At 33.1% G+C, this 21,912-nt stretch overlaps 2 protein-coding genes across 3 annotated transcripts; both read right to left on the bottom strand.

Moving 5' to 3' along the window:
- Positions 1-1,598: 1,598 nt before the first annotated feature.
- On the bottom strand, positions 1,599-7,445 carry LOC147907832 (ATP-binding cassette sub-family C member 4-like). 2 transcript variants are annotated; one of them, XM_087411812.1, is made up of 8 exons: positions 7,321-7,445; positions 6,742-7,202; positions 6,058-6,249; positions 4,923-5,920; positions 4,408-4,656; positions 3,860-4,054; positions 2,968-3,453; positions 1,599-2,179 (listed from the first exon to the last, which is right to left on the bottom strand). In XM_087411812.1, exons 3-4 carry the CDS (start codon positions 6,226-6,228, stop codon positions 5,873-5,875), a joined length of 219 nt encoding a protein of 72 aa, XP_087267938.1. In that variant the 5' UTR covers positions 6,229-6,249; positions 6,742-7,202; positions 7,321-7,445; the 3' UTR covers positions 1,599-2,179; positions 2,968-3,453; positions 3,860-4,054; positions 4,408-4,656; positions 4,923-5,872. The 2 variants fall into 2 exon arrangements, with proteins under 2 accessions (XP_087267938.1, XP_087267937.1); XM_087411811.1 differs by having other exon boundaries at positions 1,606-2,179; positions 4,408-5,920; positions 7,321-7,432.
- An 86-nt stretch (positions 7,446-7,531) lies between these two features.
- On the bottom strand, positions 7,532-11,726 carry LOC147907831 (uncharacterized). The gene has a single exon (XM_087411806.1). It carries the CDS (start codon positions 8,165-8,167, stop codon positions 7,631-7,633), a length of 537 nt encoding a protein of 178 aa, XP_087267932.1. The 5' UTR covers positions 8,168-11,726; the 3' UTR covers positions 7,532-7,630.
- Between the last annotated feature and the right edge of the window lie 10,186 nt (positions 11,727-21,912).

The following is a 21,912-nucleotide window of genomic DNA, read 5'->3' as shown; positions in this document are numbered from 1 at the left end:
AGCGAGTTATCCTAATCTTTTCTTTTGATATGAGAAAACGTACCTCATCCCTGCATACATGATCATCTTATTATAACAAATTACCATTGTTATTCAAAATAACGTATTGTTTACTAAGAAACTTTTCTTTTAATAATACATCGCTTATTAAATTTATTTTCTTAAGCTGAAGAACATTAATAAGAATGCTTAAAAGAAATTACGAATGCTTAAAAATTTTCTTGCCTGCTCTTAAATCAGAATTTCTTCTTTATCTATTGTAATATTTATTTGATTAAAATGAAATTTAGGAAGAACTATCTATGTTGTGAAAGAAATATTTTGCAGTAACTTTTACATTGTTTCCTTTATTATAAATTTATAAATAGAAAGCAATGCCAATTTGTCTCTTATGCCAACAAGCCCCGATCTCTCTACTTATCTTCACTTTGCAAAGAGCATTATATTGTGCACATAATTTCAATATATAAAATATTTTATCAAAATTATCAGTTTCAACTCAAGTTGACACGTGTCGCTAAAAGCCATGTAAATAGAATGCATCTATGCAATAATTAACAGAAAGACATATTTGATCATCAAGATATTCTGCGGGTATAGTTAACGAGAAAAATTTATTCTCTATGAGAGAATCTTCTCTTTTCTCCGTATGAAGAATAGTTGGTACAACTATTTTGTGGATGTATTATAGACATGAACCACATTCACTTTCGACGATACGATATTTTATCGATAGATCAGAAAATGTATGTAGTCAAGTAGTTCCCAAACCAAAAATGGATACACTGGCGGTAGTGTACGGGCAATTTTAATGTCACTAAATTTATAAAGTATCGCAAACTCTCATCTATTTTGACTCAAAACGCGACCACTTCAAATTTATGTATTTATATATACATACTTTATTAAGAAAATGAAACTATCAAGTATGTAAATCGATGATTTTTAATTAGTTTATAAACAAATAATATGTACAAATGCTTAATTTATGCTATTCTTTAGTTTAATACGAGCTTATTAATACGAGTTTATGTCTTCTTATTATTATTTTATTTCCTAGAAATAACATTGCGTCTTGAGACTTTTCAGTTTCTTTGTTTATGAAAGTACAAAAGCGAGTACAGAATAGGTTTTGCAGTTTAATTTTTAATAAAACATAATAAAATAACTTGGACTTTAACTAGCAGATTAAGTAAGATATTAGAGTATAAATTTTTCGTCACTCTTTTAAAAAAATATGCTGTGAATGCGCTTTTAGATGACTTCCCTGATTATAAATGTTGTAATTACAGTTCACTTTCTTAGTATATATATACTTCAATTATAATTTCAGCATAAAGAAATTTGTCTTGGACAGAGTTCATTAAATAGGCTCTCTTGTCGTCCAGTTCGTGTAATAATTATTATAATTATAACTTTAAGGATAATAAAAATATATAATTATATAATATTATAATATAATATATATTATATTAATATATGTATATATATGATTAAATATGTATATATATATATATATACATTATTATTACTATTGTTACTATTATTATTATTATACTACTATTGTTATTATTATAAAAATACTATCCTGTCATAGAGCTCTAGGTAAATAAAATTTAATTTAGGCTCATTGTAAAATTTATTTTAAATCTAGTCTGTCGACTCTTAAGAAAATTATATCAGCAAAAAAGGAAGGAAAACAAAGAAAATTTATTGAAGAACTTAAAAGATATATTGAATGTTTTAGACCGAAAAAAAATGTCACGAAGCACGCGGATAAGTTTCTGGACATAGAAAATCTCAAAGCTGGTGTCAAGAGAGTATTTGATAGTGATTATCCTGCAAATATTTCTGGAAAAATATCTAAATACCTGAATAGATAACAGATACAAAGTTACCAATTACCAATCACTGGATACATCGAACGAGAGTTTAAGGATATGAATATGATCCTCATAGATGTGGAAGACCTCTTTAGTGTCGAAGAAAAACAAGACGATTAGTACGGCTATCAATATCAGCATCCACTGATTAATTATCGCCTCCATGATCATTATACCACATACTACGCAAAACCTGGATTGCCTCCAACATCAGTTTGGACAGCCATTCATCCATGATGCCCATCTTTCGAAAATCTATTTAAAATTCTTCCAGGAATACAAAAATCGTTAACTCTCTGCAAGAATCGAGAAAAGAAATTACAAGTCCAGGAATGGAAATCGACGTAAGTTCGAATTTATTAGAATGAAAATACTCGTAAATTTTTAAAACAAATTAAACAGAGTCGTGGCTTATTTAAAGCTAATAATTAGAATGGCTTTCAATTAATACAATTGGCATAAGTTACATGAATATATTACAACATTTCAAAATAAAATTAATCAATTTTAATCGATAATTTGTAATTTTTGGTATCATAAATATGTGCAAAAAATGATTTACATCATCGTTACGCTTTACTTTTTTATGGATAGTGATCATTACAACTTAATAATATCACATTTGACAAAAATATATTTGTTTTCTGTATCCGGAATGAACGTTTTGAAAACTCTTCAAAAAGATTCTAATAATACTTTAACAATTTTTATATTATATTTTAAATTTCTAAGGATTTCTTTAAAAGAAATATCTTAACTTTTTCATTTTTAAGTTTTTTTTTGGAATATAAAATGAGAAATCTTGTAAATTCTATTTCAGAATTTATATCTATCTATAAAGAAATTTAGAAAAGTTATAAACTTTCTCAACACTTCTAAAAAATCTCAATTCATTTGAAAATTAAAAAAATCTTTCTAAAAAATTTTATATAAAAATTATAATTTTATATAAAGATTATATAAAAATTATGAAATATTCTAAAAATTACCTGAAAAATATTTTTAAAAATTGTCATAAAATAATTTTTATGAAGTCTCTATAAAGTAATTAAGACGATTATCGGATTTCGTAACTATTACTCACCGGAAGGATTGTTGTGAAAGAAAGACATACGTGCCTGCAGCAGTTTGAAGAACATGATGTTGTGAAGATTACTACTCGAGTTCATAAAGACCTTCATGTAAAGAAAGCTGCGAAACAGCGTGGTAGCGATGCAGGCGATGATACAGAACGTGTATACATATATGGCATCCACAGTGCTCAGCAGACCATCCGGGTTCAACGTGAAGATCGATCCAAGAAAACTATCGTTGTACATGTTCGCAAATTGTTTGACATCACTAACTTTTCAATACGTCTTACATCCTCCAAAGTAGTTCAGTATGATAGCCAGTAATCATTCCCGGTAGTGGCGACCTGACTGATAATGAAGATCATCAGCAGTACAAATAGCGTGAAATTATTGCCACCGTTATGCAGATATTTCTTGTACACTCTGCCGGCTATTCGACCGTGCTCCGTCATCTCAACTTCCGGGATGTTCTCCACATAATCATCAATGTCCGAGTGCTGCACGATGGCAAAATAATATCTTATTACTTGAATTTATCTCTCATAATGCAATCTGATGAAGTTAATTTAGTTTAAATTATTTGAAAACGAAGAAAATAATGCTAAGAAAATTTGTAAATATTTGAAAACTACTTAACTTTTTTTAATCTTAATTTAAAAACTTCTTTCGCGCTTTATTAATTGATAATAATTAGTGAAGGTATATTAGAAATCTTTAATGCGTCAAAATACTGATATTTTTAAAATTATTTTGCATTATTATTTTTATTTATGTTTTTCTATTTTTATTTTACATTTGTTTTTGTGTTATCTATTTTTATTAAACAAAAATAATGTAAAATATTTTCTTTTTTTCAGTTTCTATATTTTTTTATTATATTGTAATAACGAGTGATCATCTTACAGTGGTCTACATGGAACTTGTAATCGATAATCTTGATATTCGTTTCGTTATTGTGATTCTCTTAGACATTTCCGAAGCTCTTCTCATGTTTTCTTCCTCTTTTCTCTGCGCTTGGTTCAAATTGTCCAACATCTCAATGAAATCTTTATTTGATTGTACTAATTCGTTATAATTTCCTTGCATTTTCACGAAACCCTTAAGAAACAAAATCAGGATATTTAATTTAAAAGATATTTAAACTTCATCTTTTAATTAATTATACGTAAATTACATATAAATTAAATGTAAAATTTAAAAGTTTCTTGTCATTTTTTATTAAAAACAATCTTATTGTTTATTAATTTTAATTATAAAATTATCGAATTTTTATTAATAAAATAATGTCTATCTTCATAACAAGAAAAAATATAAAAATTATTCATTCAGCAATAATTAAATTTGCTTTTGACATTATTATATCTAAATTCTTTACTTTTAAAACAAATTAAAAAGCACTTTTAAAATTAAAAATTTTTTAATAATGATAACTAAAGAATGTTCTATGTTACTCGATCCAGTACGACGATGTGATCCTCCAGTAAGGAATTGCAGTTGATGCCTAGCAACACGAGTATCCATCGCGCTCAAGGGATCGTCGAGCAAATAGATATCCGCTTGTCTATAAACCGCCCTCGCGAGATTGATTCGCGCTCTTTGGCCACCGAACAGAGATACACCTCTATTGCCGACTATTGTCATGTCTCCCTGCGGAAATTGTCGGAAATCCTTCAATCCGTCAATGCGCACACATTTGCTATCTAAAACATTTGCCAATTGATCAAAAAGAAACTTTAAAGAATGTTAAAAATTTCAAAATTAGGAAATATTAGACATTTTTCTTTTATCTGAATTGAATCACATATAAATTAAAAATTCAGAAAAATTCATAACACTTGCTAAAATATATCTTCTTTTATATTCAGTCACAAAGACGTAATTCATGTTTAATAATTCATGCGTAAGATTTAAAGGATCTGATTATAAGAATTGTTACTAATTACACATAAAAATTCTTGATACTAACGTGCAGGAATATATAAACACTGTACAATATCCGCAACAATTATTTTGAATCATGAAAATTATCTGCATGTATCTAGCCTTGTCGTAGGACTGGCCAAACAATACATTGTCCCTTACAATATCACCGAAAAGCCAGGCATCTGACTGGCATAGGAGATACGCAAATTCGGATTGTTCGTGAAGTATCCAGATAAATTGCCCGGAAAATTATATTTCGAGCCCTGAGTAAAGATTATGGAACCTGAGCCAGGATTTAATTCCTTCAGTAGTAGATGTAATATAGACGATTTGCCAGAGCCTACTGCACCGACTACAGCACACAATTGACCTGGCTTGATAGTTAAGTTGATATTGCATAAAGCGGCAATTGGCCACTGATCCAATTGGCGGAAACCCGCTGAAGCTTTATGTATACCGGAAGGTCAGATAATCTTTGATGTTCGGACAGAACGATACTCCCATTTCTCAAGATGTACCTGTCTATTTGATTCTCTGCATTAGAATCTTCCTTTGGTTTCTGAGATTTAAACTGCAACTGCGGCGTGATCTCTGAGAAGTGTCTCGTATTCACTTCGTCCATCAGCAAAAAATCCTGTAAAAATTAAGCTTACTTCAATAAGTACAATAAAGATATAAGAATGATTGTAGATTTAAGTTCACCGTAAATTAGAAAATAACATGATAATTTATCTCCAATCGATTGAATGACACTATTGATTCACCCAGTAGTATTAACCCTTGCGGAAAATACAACGCGACGACTAATTGAAGTATGTTAAAGTATGTCGACATTTCATAGGTCACATCGGCAGTCAAATTATTTTCATTCATTAAGACGAACGTTATCAGAGTGAAATAGACGGTCAATCTTTCAGTAAAGACTATGATGGCGGCAAATATGCGGCGCGCACATAGAAGAGAATTTGATTTGCTTGATCTCCAATTTTCTGATTACTGACACTGGCTGAATGATTTCTCCCAGGCGTACATCTTCACCACCTGAACCGAGAATTGCCATCTCATAAATTTGTTTCATATAAATTTTTTATAAATGATACTTGGATGTTAATATTATATCTTTATTCATCCTCTACATCGTTTAAGAATAAAATAACTAATCAACTTCTTGAAAATACTTGTATCCTAGCTATAAGTTCGCTCATCAGTTGCACTCTTCGGTCGGTCAATGGCGCAATCATGGTTCTGAATTTGAGATTCAAGAAGCTCAAAGTCTCTTGTCCTGGGAGGACGATGATCAACAATGTCCCGATGCCGACAAAACTCGAAATACCGACTTTTTGCCACATTATTGTTCCTATGATCGCGGTCTGCAAATAAAAATAAAACCCGGTCAGCTTGAACTGACAATTATTTAAGAGCAAGTTCGAAACAAATGAAAAGAAGAGATCCTACGTCTTTACAGTCTAAACTAACTCACGAAAATATAAAATGTATACAAATAACTTATATGCAAGTAATATAACAGTGGCGGTTCAAACCCAAGTCCTCTGAGGGGGGCGCGGGGCGCGGGGATACTCATAGGCGCGGGAAGTATTGGTTGACGCGGGGAAGGGAGGGAAGGCGCGGGAAGTCCCGGCGCTATCGGTGTTTACTGATATGATGATACGTATCGCCATATTGTGGTGTCACGTATTATTGGGACCGCCGCCGTCGCAGACTCCGCGTCCATCCCAAAAAATGCGTTTCAGACAGTCACTGCGGAATCCACTTCCTAAATACATGGCAATATTATAACGCGAAGAAGAAATATTAAAGAAAAAAGAAAAAAAAAATTATATAATAAAAAAAAATATTCTTACCTTCTCCACACCCTCTCCCTCTCCGTCCTCCTCCTCCTCATCCTCCGCTGAATTCTTAGTCCTCTTCCTTTTCCTCTTCTTCTTCCTCTACCGTCTTCTCCTCCTTCTCTTCTTCCTCCATCGCCTTTTCCTCCTCCTCTTCTTCCTCCTCTTCTTCCTCCTCTTCCTCCTCCTCCTCATCTTCCGCTGAATTCTTATTCCTCTTCCTCTTCCTCCAAACCCTCATCGAAATTGTAGATGAGACAATTGAATTAATGCAATTCTATTAATGCTCACATGCTTGAGGTCGTCCGTCTCATCGGCAATTTCGATGAGGCGATAGAACAGTCCTAATTCATCTACGCGTAATCGAGTGAGATCAATTATGATATTATCATGAATCTCCTCTAAGAAATAGGAGGAGAAGGAGGAGGAGGAAGAGACAGTCTCCTCAACTTTTTGTTCTTTTTTACATGTTATAGCTGCACAATAAAAAAATTATCACTTCACTTAATCACAGATGAAATGTGCAACAATATTCTATCATTAATGCTAAATGGTAGAATATTGTTGCACGTTGGGAAAAAAAATATCACTCACGTCTTAACACTCACGTCTTAAAACGTCTTGCGCGCGGACAAAGCAGAACAAAGACGTTGAGAATCGATCTTCGCCGTTGAGAAGCGAGCCTGCCTAGGATCTATAGGGGGGTGGGGGGCAGTTGTATATAAAACACTTTAGATCATAAGTGCCGTCACGAAAAGTTATTGCTATAGCGCGTCGAGATATATAGGATGAATGGATGGGATGGGATGGGATGGGATGGATAGACGGATGGAAAGTAAAGAAAGTACATATATATAATGATATGAACAAAAAAAATTTTTTTATTCGCATATTATTTCTTTTTTTACGTATTAAAAACTAAAGCTAGCTCGCAATCGACGAGCTGATGTTTGTTAAAGATATCACTATCGCGTATAGCGTTTTTGGACGCGATGTTGGAGAATCGCGTATACTTGACATCAACCGTATCGACGAGTCGGGTTAATCGTTCGAACGTTACATCGATACATTCGTCAAACTCAAACATACGTCGTAGCGTCGTTTCGGTCATCATCATGCGTACGGACGAAGAATTGAAACGTACGAGCGTAGTATCGTTCAGCATGCAAACGCTGACAGTTAGCGGTCCAACACTTATAAAATTGTCCTTGTATTCGTTTCGCAGCATCTTGTAAACATTCCATCGCTGCTCGTAGAGACCCTTCCACATTTCGAGAGACAGCAGCAGTTCATGTCCGCGATGATCTCCCAGGGCGATCTCCACGTAACTCGGTGGACCAACATTAATTCCAATTTCCAAAAATTTATAGCCAGTAGTCGACAGATCGTAACGTCTGCCCAATAAACGCATCTTGCGATGCTCCATGCTGTGTATATACATAATGTTAAAAACTTCTTTCTTTTGTGTATAGAATGTTAAAACTTACATGTTATTACAGTTCTTCTTCGTTTCGTACAATGTGTTGCTGTCTTCAGCGAAGTACATTTTTTTTTTCAACCGTTCGTACAAGCGAGTATCGCAAGACTAATTGCACCCGCGTAAATTGCGATATATATAAAACTTCTAGAATCAAAGAGGGGGTAACTCTCTTCTCTTTGTCTAAGAATTGCGAACCTGTCGCAACACGTTTTATAGAGTCTTTCTATGTTTTTTTTTATTTTTTATTTTTGTTCGCGAGTTTATCAATGCTTATACTTTATGATTTATATTTCGATGGCATCGATGACGTTGGTGATGAGCACGTTGGCGACTTTGACGCCTTTTCTCCAGGATATTCCCAATATCTCGCTTTTTCCTTCGAAGGCGGTGGACTTGGCGGACTTGGCGACAATGGACAGTATCCCTTTCGCTCGATTGATTTTCGACGTATATATTCTTTTATTCGATCGATGTCTTAACGCTCGTAACTGAAGCTTACGATTGAATGAAAAAAGTCTAATATACTGCCTATGTACATTATACGTACTGTCAGATGTACTGTCAGATCGAACATGTCGCGACACGTTTAACAGAAGCGTTAACGTTTTTGGATACATACATACATATGTATTCATACATATACGTTCATACATATACGTTCATACATATACGTTCATTCATACGAGTACATGTATTACAAAGGAAGAGAAAAAAGAAATACGTAATAAATATGTTAACGTATTTTTATTTAAAAAATTCTTTTGCAACCACCAGTTATATATTTTCAATTTTGTAACGCGCAATTCTGAACATGTTGTCCACATCGCATAGTATTAGCAACATCCAGCTTGGTTAAAGATTCCAGGTCTTCGTAAACTACATCCAAGGTCTCGATGCACATGCGTTCTCGCTCATCGTCCAAAAGCAAGTTCCACAGCCACGTTCGTTCTTCGCGTTCCTTAAAGGGGTATAACACTTTTGCGGCTTCAAAAAATAAAAAAAGGCCAAAGATAATGAGGACCTTAATTTGGAAGGACAATTGTACGGGCCATATTACCTTAATTGCCAATTAAGGTAATAAGCTAATAATTACAAGATTTCTCGTATCAAAACTTAAAACGCGTTTTCTGAAAAACACTATTTTTCAAGCTGGTGTACATCACAACGCCCACAAATTTTATCCGATCGACAAAAATCAAATATCTTTATACTCAGCATGGGTGCCTTTATTACTACCTAGCCTTTTTTAAAAAGAATCACTAGATTTTTTTGGCAATCGATTTTATGTCAGATTTTTAGGCGAAAATTCGATTTTTTTTTCAAAGTCGCGCCATTTTCTCAAAAATTGATGTTTTTTAAAATCCACCGGTACTACCTTAGCCAAACTATCACAGATTAAGAACCAATTTGTATTTTTGCTTTAGGTCACTCCAGTCAGCCACAATCGTGTACACCAGCAAGACATACGCGACGCTAGCGGCCTCTTTTGACGGCGTTTATTTTATAAACCATGATGATTTTTCAAAAACAAAAAATATGTTCAGTGTCTTTAATATATAAATAAAAAAGCCCAAAGACCCGATTTTGAATTGCGCACTTCTTTGTATGTAAAAAAAAAATCTTGAAAATGAGGTCGATTTTGACCGTAAAAGGTGTTATACCCCCTTAACGTACACGATAGCATCATCTTCAAATACAGCTGCTGTGATCAGATGTTTCGCCTCGTTGTACGGGATCATCCCGTCCTCCCATCGCAATCCATGGTGATAAGCAGTCAACCAGGAAGCGCAAGACCTGTCGGATCTTGTCAAAAATTTCCATGGCACGGAACTCGTAAAAATGTAATGTGTGAGAACGATCCCCTGTTTCAGAACCGCCACTTCCTTCTCGATAAATTTCTTGTTAACGATGAATCCTTGCAGATCCACGAACGTTGGCACGAGCATGTTGTCGAGAAGACTGCGGTCGATTGCGACGTATCGTAGATCTTATATTGTGTTAGAGGTGCATCTTAGGTGATTTTGCGCACAATATTGGTCAATGGATTATACTGAACCACGCGATTGTGTATGATGAGACAATAGGCTGTTGTATTTGCGGGTACATCCTCTTTACATTCAAAGTCTAATCGCACGTCCACGGTGTCACTCTTGACTGATTCGTTCTGTCGAGAGCAATCGATGATCACGAATGGGCCATTACGTAAAAAAGTTGTAAAGGTGAGACTCGGCTCGAGATACTCCGTAGCCCTTGCAGAAACGCGCGTACAAGTCATACAGAATCGCATATCTGTTTTTGTCAAAATCCAGATTCAAGTCATCGTACGGATAACATTCCGAATTCAGGTAAAGTTTCGCATTGGTTAATTTGCAGTCGAATCGATTTACATCCTCGGACATGACATTTTTTCGACCTGTTTGCATAGCGAAAATAACGTAGCGCGGCTTCTCGAGTTGAGTAGCCGTCTTGATGGCCCACGAATGCTTGGTTGTGCTCTGCAAGAGCGGAAATTCATACAAATCCCACGAGCGAAAAGCCATGCTCAGATATCGTCCGCTCTCCAAAGCCCGCAGCATCGACAGCTTATTTATCTCGCTCAATAACACAAGCGGCATTCGCCACTGTACTTTGAATAATTCGAGCGTTGGCTCTATCACCGGATCTCCCGTCAGACAATTGTTGTCGTTGCGCGCTCTATTAAAATCAACTCGTGACGAGCGTTGATCACCACGCGTTTGTAATCTTCGCAAAATCCCAGCAGTACGTAGAGCGGTACACAGAAATTAAAATATCCGGCTGCAGTAGTCTGCGCATCCCAGCCGGCATTCCGTAGAATCACGCTTCTGTCGGATGACTGTTACATAGTTTTTGAGCGTACTAGTTATACCCACATTTCTATTACGGTCAATCTTCACACTATTGAGTTCATATCGAATCTCATCGAATGTGAACGCGACGCAATTATTTCCCAATGCCACAAGAGCACCCTGGACCACTTTGTTCTTCGTCAGTTTTCCCTCGACATCTAGAAAGCTTTCGTACGACAGTGTGTACAGATCCTGTTGCTGTATGGGTATTCTTATTTCGTCGCTGTATCCAAACTGTGCTGTTGGCGAACGGGCTGTACGTGATATGTAACGCAATAGTTTCTTATATACTATATGTACCATTGTTTGGATATAGTTATTTGGCATTGTTCGAGATCGGTAATTCAAAAAAAAGGTAAGAATTCCTTCGGTCGACCGACAGTAATTGTTATTGAACGCACGCACAAGGCGAGCTCGTGATTTCATCTCGAGCCTGACTTTAAGCCTCATCAAAGTCAGAGATTCATTGTTCTTTAGCCTTTTCAAAACAATTCGGTACACGCAAACAGGCACCGGCAACGGAACATCGAAAGTTCTAGAACAATTCGATTCGCGCACGCGAGCGCCGCGCTCCGACGAATACGTCACGCGCTGTCACCAATCCCGCGTACGGATTTTCTGTCGCGCATGACTGTTATGTTGAACGTCGCTAGAAAAGAATCGAAAGCGCCAATCAATTTTGTACAACCAATGTCACGTGATAATTACGATTGTGGCTAAATTTAATTGGATTTCTCCCAAGAAGAAAGCCCGGACCGGAAGTAATAAATGCTTCGATCTCGCCGGTCCTCAAGGCAGATTGCGCAGATTGCTAAAATAGTCTACACCGCTCATACCGTCTACACCGCTTAGAATTCTTAGACTTCTCAGAGTTCTTATTTCTAGAAGTTCTTCGAGTTCTTAGAATCATAGTCTCGCTACTATACCGCTTCGTTAAATCGCCGCGCTAACCGCTTAGTGAAATCGCGATAAAACGACTCGTTCCGAGAAAATCGCCGAGATTTTCCATCACCGCGATTCCAAATACAATTTTGGAAAAGGTGACCGCATTTGATATTTTGTTAATCTAAATTTTAATTAATTATATTCTTTGACTCTGTAACTGATTATATTAAAGAAAATTCTTTTGTTAAAATTAAAAGAAACGGAGTTCTCTTTACTGTCGTGCATCATATCAACCTTGTGCCGTTCTCTCACTCGAATCGTTCCGCGCGGTGCGCTCTCGCACATTTTCTGGTCCTTCGAGCCGGATTTAAACTAGCGAGAAAGACAGTAAGACAAACGCCGCATCACTTTAAAAATTTCACGATCAGCGCTCTCGCTCTGGTTCGCTCTCGCACAGGCATTATAAAGCAACATTATGAAAATTAAGTTAACTCGTGGTATGTTTAACATCAGACAAGTGTGCCGATTTACATTGTACCCTGATTTTATATTTATTAAATCATATTATAAAAAACTAAGAGAGAAAAAATAATATAAATAAAACTAATTTAGGAAATTACAAGCATTTAAAACGATGTAATATTATTAATAATAGTCACTGTTATTTAAATTACGCAATTTGCAAAAAAAATCGTAAGAATTTTATTTTCGCATTCATAGAATTCGTTTTTAGCTGATTTTGTATAAAAATAAATCAAAAATATACGAATTATGCGTTTACAATTTTCTAATTAACTAAACAGTTAATAGATCATGTTTTAATTGATAATATTAAATTAAGAGTGCAGTAGTTAGTTTCTGAGAAATAAGAAGGAGTCGCTTTAGAAAACCTATAAAAGTATCGGCGACTTTCCTTTATATTTATATTATTCGCTTCATCTTTCATTAATTTGCTAAAAGAGAAGAAACATAATTCTATTATATCTCGTAATAAGTTCATTATATCTTCGTAATAAGTTCATTATATCTTTATATATTAGTTTCTTTTTTAATCCATTCATGTATAGATTAGGATGATTCCTATAATATCTTGTGCATGTTTATTAATAATATATTTGAATTTTACAGTGAATTAAAAAAAAGAGAGAGAAGGCAAAACAATTAGCCGAAATCAAATTTTTCATTCGCAGCATACTTAGTTTAAATCTTTTACTTTACGAAAATAAACACTATATTTATAATACATGTAAGTACATAAAATTGTGTGCATTTATATATATTGTATATTCATATATATATAAATATATTATATATATATATATATATATATTGAGAAAAAAAGTAAAAAATAATAATAAAATTAACATCACGTTTACATTAATAAATTGTATTATCATTATAAGAATAATTGTATTTTCCTTTACATTACAAAGAGCTTTATAATTTCACATATCTTCAATACATCAAATATTTTATTAAAGTTGTCAACTTCAACTTAAGTTGCCATTTGTCGTTAGAAGCCACGTAAATAAAAAGCACCCATTAAGCACGTTTGTACTAAACATAAAGTCCAAATGTTATTAGACGTATACTTTGCTTCCGCCGTTTTCTTATAGGCTTTAGCGATAAATGATGGTCGAAATAAATAGATCATAGACGTCATACAATAAACTAAATATGGGCATCTGTCAACATAACCCCATAGAAACATTAGTCGATTTGTGTCTGCATCATAAAGTTATTCTCGATTGAAAATGTCAGTTTACGAGCCAAATTCTCGTCATTTGCGGGAGGTTTTAATTTTCTGTTTCAATATGAAGAAATCTGCGGCTGAAGCTCATCGAATGCTCTCAAATACTTATGATGAGACCGCTATTAGTGAAAGAACGTGTCGTGAGTGGTTTCAACGCTTCAAGAACGGTGATTTTGACGTCGAATACTGGTATAGCGATAGAAGAGAGAAGGTTTCCGAAGATGCAGAATGGAGACATTACTTGATCAAGACTCGTGTCAAAATCAAAAAGAATTGGCACGATCATTGAGAGTGACTCAACAAGCCATTTTAAAATGCCTCAAAGTCATGATTCAGAAGCAAGGAAATTGGGTGCCGTACGAGTTGACGCCGAGAGATGAACGGCGTTTGTTTGCTTGTGAACAGCTGCTTGAAAGGCAAAGACGGAAGGGATTTCTGCATCGCATTGTGACTGGGGACGAAAAATGGGTTCATTACGATAACCCCAAGCACAGAAAATCATGGGGAGTTCTCGGCCATGTTTCCACGTCGGCGGCCAAACCGAATATTAATTATGGCTCCAATGTCATGCTCTGTATTTGGTGGGACCAGCTCGGCTAGTATATTATGAGCTGTTAAAAACTGAAACAATCACAGGCGATCAGTATCCAACGCAATTGATGCGTTTGAGCCGAGCATTGAAAGACAAACGGCCGCAATACAACGAGAGACACGATAAAGTGATTTTACAGCACGACAATGCTCGATCCCATGTTGCGAAAGTGGTCAAGACATACTTGGAAACGTTGAAATGGGAAGTCCTACTCTACCCGCCGTATTTTCCAGACGTTGCTCCCTCTGACTATCACTTGTTTCGATCAATGGCACACGGCCTGGCTGACCAGCACTATGGTCTTATGAAGAAGTAAAAAATTGAATCGATTCGTGGATCGCCTCAAAAGACCAGTTTTTTCGACACGGGATTCGTACACTGCCCGAAAGATGGGAAAAAGTAGTGGCCAGCGATGAACAATACTCTGAATCATAAATGTATAACCAGTTTTTTTACAATAAAGCCTCGAATTTTGGAAAAAAAACGGCGGAAGCAAAGTTATACACTTAATACAATCATTCGTATCTGGTAAAAATAGAGTAAAAGCATTACATGCGGATCAGGCACTAGTTCGAAATCACACATTATATTTAAATAATTATAGTATTTTTATATATCAAATAATGCATATCACAAGATTCTTTAGCATTTGTTTTGTCTTTTTCAAATGTCAATTTTTTTTTATTTATTAGCAATAGCGCTGCACATTTTACTAATATCTGCACGTTTTATTAACTAACAAAACGTGAAACATGAACTAGGATATGTAAAAAATACGTAGAAAGTGTAATATCATAAGAATTGCCTTATGGCTTTTACAGGAGTAAGTAGCAATAGATTTAATAAAAAAAGTTGATATCATGTTTAGATGAAATTAAATCCCAAAAAGATAAAACATTTGGTAAATTAATTCACAATAAGTACATGGAGTCTAATTGTTAATAATTGTCATTACGTAATTTAATCATCATTAAAACGTATAAAACAGTACCGAAATGAAATAAAATCCATAAGACAATCTTTATAAAAATATAAAATGAAATATGAATTATTCTTTAAGAGTGATCCACATCTAGTGGCCTCAATCTACATATCTATAAATAAAAATTCCGTGAAAAGAAAGATAATCTAATCTAGATTATCTGTGTGTCCAATAGTCTGTTGTCCAACACTTGTTTATTAAACGGTATTTACGTACGTTATCTGCCAGTGTACATATCTTACAGTGTAGTTCCACAAAATTCCTAGAAGTACTGCGGAAACTATTTCTGAAAATCTTGTAAAAAATATTAAAACGTGTTTGTGCCTCGTGCAACAAGAACTAATTCAGTTAAAATACTAGCTGACGACTCGGTATTTATGGCAGAGACACTAGAAAGAGCTCTGGCGCCATTATTGATCATTGGATCGTTTTGCAATTTGTACATGATGGAATATCCTTGTGGACAACCTAGGATATATCTTTCTTACCTATATGCTTTGGCCAAATGAGGCTCTCTTATATACTTCATACACTATCCAGAACACGTCATGAATTTGCAAGAAGACGTCATAATCGTGTAGGATTTCTTTCCGTTGTTTAGCATTACATTAATTCTCATTTGCTTCAGTCGTTTTAAGGTACAAATTTTAAAATGTACTCCTGGTCTCAATATAATAATATTTGATCTTTTAGTATTACTTTTTTTGTTTAATAATATTTTTTAATTGAGAGCATTAAAGGAATAAATTCACAATTACAAGCAAATACAAAATGATAAAACGTTTTTATAAAAGGCTTTCAATATCGTTAAACATGACCTATTTTTAGTTAAAGTTACGCAGTCTCTCTAATTCGGTTCTCTCGCTAACCTGCTTGTTTCTTACAAATCGCACGCAGCAAATAAGTCCTCAAATATAATTTTTTTTCTTTTTTTTTTCTTCTCTTTCTCTTTTTTCTTCTGGAGTAGACCTTACCTCAGGATTCCATTCACGGAATTTTACTTTTTAATATTTTTATCTTTGTCTAATATTTCTCTATCCCCTTCATGTATGCAGACGACATAATTCTTTTCAAATTCTTTTACCCATTCGATGGTTTTGCAACCTTCTGCTTTAAATAAAAATCTAAAATTTATTACCGAATGGTCTGCTAATAATTCACTGCATCTAAATTCCTCTAAATCATCCTTGCTAATTGTCGGTTCCTCAACGTTATTATCCTGTATTCAATCCTTATATTCCGATATTTCTTTTAATTCCGTTCCAATTCCACGCTCTTCCTTTATTTAGCTTTTTGGTATCCATGTTGATTCTTCATGGATATTCGAATATGTGCCTGTCAAGTGTCGGGCTGCTTAGGTCCGTCTACGTCTTCTTTATCCCCTTCGCCTTTACATCCTTTCCTGCTTTTAAAAACTTCTTTCTTCTTAATTACTCGTTGTTTCGTTATTTTACGATTACGCGATGTTATCTACGTTTTGGCTCTTAATCAATAACTCTTATATCGTGTACAGCGTATCCAAAATTCTTGCCTCCGCTTCTTTTAATGCGTTCGTAAATACGATCATATATCTGTGTATTATCAAAGATCTGACTGGCTTAGGATGTGGCAACGTTTTATTCTACATTTGTATTGTTTCTCGTTTTTTCTTTTTTTTTTCTTCAATACTCCTCTATATCTCCTCTATATCCTATATTCAACACCTCTTTCAATTAAACTCTCATTCTATTTATTTTTAATCAAAGTACCAAGATTACTTATCATTCCATTATGTTCCGTACCGCTTTCTCTTATACCTCAGTCAAATATTTTAATTCTGTTCCTATATCAATAAAAACCTCTCCCTCTTGGTCCCCCTGCTTTCGTTCTGCTGCCTCGTGTTTCATTGCGTCACTCACAGTATTTAAGAGAGACTGTGACTGATATATGTGTAGGTGCCTGTGTGAGTGCGTGCGTATGTATATGATTTTAACTATTCCTTCACCATTCATTGCATCGTTGGCTTAGTCCTACTTTTTTGTTGCTAGTAGGCTATGTAACAGCAGTTTTGCTGACGTCTAACTATTTGCAAGTTACTATAGCATACTGTATCATATTTTATGTCTATTACTTTGTTAACATGTAATCTTTTCATAGTTTTGCAATGAATTAAATTAAATTTAAAAAAAATTTTTTTTAACAATTAATTTTGTTAAGAATCAATATTTAATACTTTACATTATTATTAGGTGTTGGAATTAATTCGTAGCGTTTTTTAATGAAAGAATGTTATTTATTTCACATGAGCATTAAAAAATACATTAATGAAAGTACTTTTAAAACTTATAAATACTTTGTAAAACGCTACGAATTAATTCCAACACCTAATATAATATACAGGGTGGGCCATCTATTGGTACGTTTTTAAAAATGCGATCAAATGAGCATACATTGATATTTTTTATTAATTTTTTTTTTGTTGTGAAGCTAAAAGTATCCGCGTCAAGAATGAAAAACGATTTCGTTCATGTGGCTCCCTCTACTGGCCTTACAGTATGCCATTCGGTCACCCCAATTATTAATGACATTTTGGACTACCTCGGCGCCAATTTCACTCAAAACAGTCGTAATATAATGTCATCCACTAACATCCCTTTCTCACGAACTTTCCTCACCAATTTGCGTATAGCTCCTTCGGTGGGTGCTCTATCACGACCCATATTTCTTTTCAAAATTCGTACAGTTTCGGCGACACAGCACTGACTTTGAAAATAAGTTTTTAAAATTTCAAAACGCTCTTCAAGAGAAAACATGTTGTTTCGTGCCGCGGACGGTATGACTAATAAACTGTCAAAATTTCGGGTCTGTAGCTCGTTCGGTGTTGCCATATGACGAAATTCAAAAACGTACCAATAGATGGCCCACCCTGTAACTCTTTATCTGTTACATTTCCTGTAAGAATTGCAACAATAATTTTTACTCAAATATAAAATTACAATAATTTTGTTTTGTGTCACATAAACGATTAATATAATTTTTTTTAAAGGATTTGAAAATGTGCTATTGTAAACTTGCTATAGTAGATGACACGTTAGAAGCTCTCGGAGCGCCAAAGATTACCAAAGACTACATAACTGGATATAATAATAGGATTGATTGTATACATTTTTTATGAATTAGCATATTATAATTTCGTTTTTTTTTTTTCTCGTCGTAACTACGTAACTATATTTGGGCGTCTGATGTTAAAAGCATTTCTGAGTAATTATATACAATACAACATAACTATATTAAGTACTCTGATTTCTGCAGCTATCTTTGGGTTAGTATTATACATGTGTATACATGTATTTATTTTGTAAGTTATTTTTATTGTGCGTCAAAATGTTTACAGTGTGAAACACTTAAAGATCTTTCGGTAACATATAAAAAAGGGTGCCATCTCCATTATTGACTGACTTTGACGACATATATATTGTATATTATCTGTATTGTCTGTACACAATATGTATATATAATACTTATTTTGAGTCTTAAAAATATACTAAACAATAATTCTTTAAAATTATTTAATTATTAAATAAATTTGTAAGAGATGGATATCTTTAAAAAATTTATGTATATGAAGGAAGTAATGTTGAGTAATACAATCAAATAGACATCAAAATTTATACTATCTGACTCATACTATCAGAATTTTTATCTTCAATGAACTTGACCTTGACATATGTCGTCATAAAAAAGTAACAAAAGTAAATAAAGTTATAAAAGTTCCGTATTTTATCTTTGTCCTCGCAGTGTGCATACAATTATTTGGTCCCTGAAGCATAACTGTATAAAACTCGTATAAAACTGCTGTGAAATTTTTACGAACTTCCTAAATGTTCCCGCGATTCTCTTTTGATGCATTAATGCTTATGATGGGAGCATAAGCATAAGCAATGTAACTTCAAAGTTTCAAATTGAAATATGACAAAATGACGTGATGTGATGTTTGGAATTCACTATTAAAGATTTTCAGCGATCTTTGCACATCTCTCGGTTAAGGAAATATTAGGTATAGAGTCTTTGCAAAAAGTGATTGGAATTTGAAATTTACACTTTTCCTATAAAAATAAATATTAAGGTAAATAATAAACGTCCCAGTGACCGGACGTATATTGTACGTCCAGATATTAACACATATTTAATAAAATTTATATAATATAAATTTATATAATATATATTATTATTTAAGGATGCTCCGAATAGTAAATTAAGAGGTACCGGATATCGGATATCTGTCGTTAAATTCTTTTTGGATATCTGATTATCCGATCGGATAACTAATTTTCCGTATATCCTTCTGGATATCTAGAAAAAGGTTTTCATAAAAAAAAAATGACATGGTCTTTTAACTAAAGAGCTTTAACGAAAGGTTTTTTAAGGAGGTCTTCACGTTAATCTGATTAGACGATTTTGGAGGCATTCTTCGAGAATTTTTTTAATGAATAAAAATTTAAGTATACATAAAAACTAATACAGGTCTAGAAAGTATAAATATATGTGTAAAAAAATATTTTTTGTAATGTAACTTTTTACAAAATACTAATAAGGTGACACTGAAATTAGGCCTGCATTGCTAATACGATCAAATGATGATTAAGGTCATAGCGTTGATCTGAAAGCAAAAAATAAACTTTTTTAATGAGTGGACTTGTAATTCTCGTTCGAACTAAAATAACTAATATCATATGCATATTTTTAAAATGACAATTTAAAAAAATAATTAGAATTTTTAAAATTTTTTTCCATTTATTTTACCTTCAAAAACATTAACGTAGATCTTTAATTCTAGTTTCCATAATGATTTGTTCTTTGAGTATAATCGTAAAAGTACAAGTCGGACTAACGATCAGTCAGACTGGTTTTTTTGAAATCGCGATTACCATCCGTAAACATAGTTTCGGGAAAAACGTGTTTGAAATATTTTAGTACAGGTATATCTTTTTATTTTCCGTTAAAAACGGAAGTAACCTCAGGAGTGAACGAAACTTTGTTCTAATGGAGAGAAATGTTCTAGAATGATTTCGAAAGGTTGAACATAAATAATGATTAGCAATTAGTTGATTGATACGGTCTATTTGAATCGACTAAGCAACCCCAAACACGACGTAATTTTATCTTAGATATCCTGGACAATTTTTATTTCTCCCAAAAAATGTTTTTGTGGGATTTCTTAAGATTATAAGCATTCAAACAAAGCAAAAAGAATTGATTTTTTTTAGTCTTAAAACGTAAAGACCATTTTAACAGAATGAATTTGTTTAATGTGTTTATCAATTGTTTAGCAATTTTGTTTATTAGATTACTGATCGACAAATTGTAATTTTCTATTTAAGACGCGTATTTTTTTGGTGTCTTTTTTTCATTTTCTGGTAGCAAATTATAAATTAAAACGACTGAAACTAAATTATAAATTTTGGAGAAAACATATCTTGAAAGTCTACTTCATATATATAAAATATTATAATTAAGTATTTTTCACTCATTTTAGATGCATAAGCTCTAGATGAAATCTAGAGCATGTAAGAGTTCATTGACTCATCGTACTCTGTTCTGACCTGTCCGAAAACAGTGCAGATTACAGAAGACAAAATAGATTCATCTTTGTGCATCAGCGGATAACAGGAGCTAAGAGTCACATTCAATATATATGGATTATAATTTAATAATTATTTAATAAAATTACTATATACACACATGTGCACGCCAATGTATATACAAAATGTCTCAAATTAACTTTCACATTGACATATTTTAAAAAGTATAAAAAATATTTTCTATGAAAGTGCAACTGTTTCGAAAGGGGCCTATTGTAACCACGTTATTTTTTTCTAGATAGAGGTACTATGAGAGACCCGATGAAAAAGATGTAATGTTTATTTACGCTTTTTAAAATAGAATTATATGATTTTTTACATCATATGATTTCTCTATAATCATTCTACATATACAAGTTTTAAGTCAGAATTTAAAAAAAATTAATAATTTACGATATATTATAGGTACATTTTTCTGATACATATATTGTCATGACACATTAAATATCTCGTAAACTATTAATTTTCTAATAATCGTAATATCCTAATACTTTTATGAATAGAATAATGAGATAAATCAGGTGTAAAGAAAGCACAAATTTATTTGTTTAACAAAATTATTCATTGTACTTGCGTACTTTTTTGATAAAACTTTAGTAAATGGGTGATCTTTTGCCAATTTCGATAACCTTGATGTATTTTCAAGGGCATAACTCTAAGTAACTTTCTACAGATTTTTTAATCATCGCTTGTTCTTCTTTATAAAGTTATTATCAAATAAAGTTGATAATATATATATATATAATATATGTTTAAATTTTCGTTTTCTTCCCAAGTGGAATAAAGCAGACAAATTCTCTACTTTTAATCACAAATTCTTTCCTTTAAAATACATATTATTTGCTTTATAATACAAATTCTCTCCTTGAAGACACATAAGCTCTGCTTTCAAAATGAAAATAACATAAGAAACTTAATATAGTAATAAGCTTAGTTAGAATATGATAAAATAGGAAAAATAAAATAAATAATTTCAACAAATTATTCAACAAATATAGTATAAATA

This window comes from Acromyrmex echinatior, chromosome 12, assembly GCF_024713525.1.
Source record: "Acromyrmex echinatior isolate Ae372 chromosome 12, ASM2471352v2, whole genome shotgun sequence".
Lineage (NCBI taxonomy): Eukaryota > Metazoa > Arthropoda > Insecta > Hymenoptera > Formicidae > Acromyrmex > Acromyrmex echinatior.
Note: the sequence above shows the minus strand (reverse complement) of the source record. Positions and strands in the feature narration are given on the sequence as shown.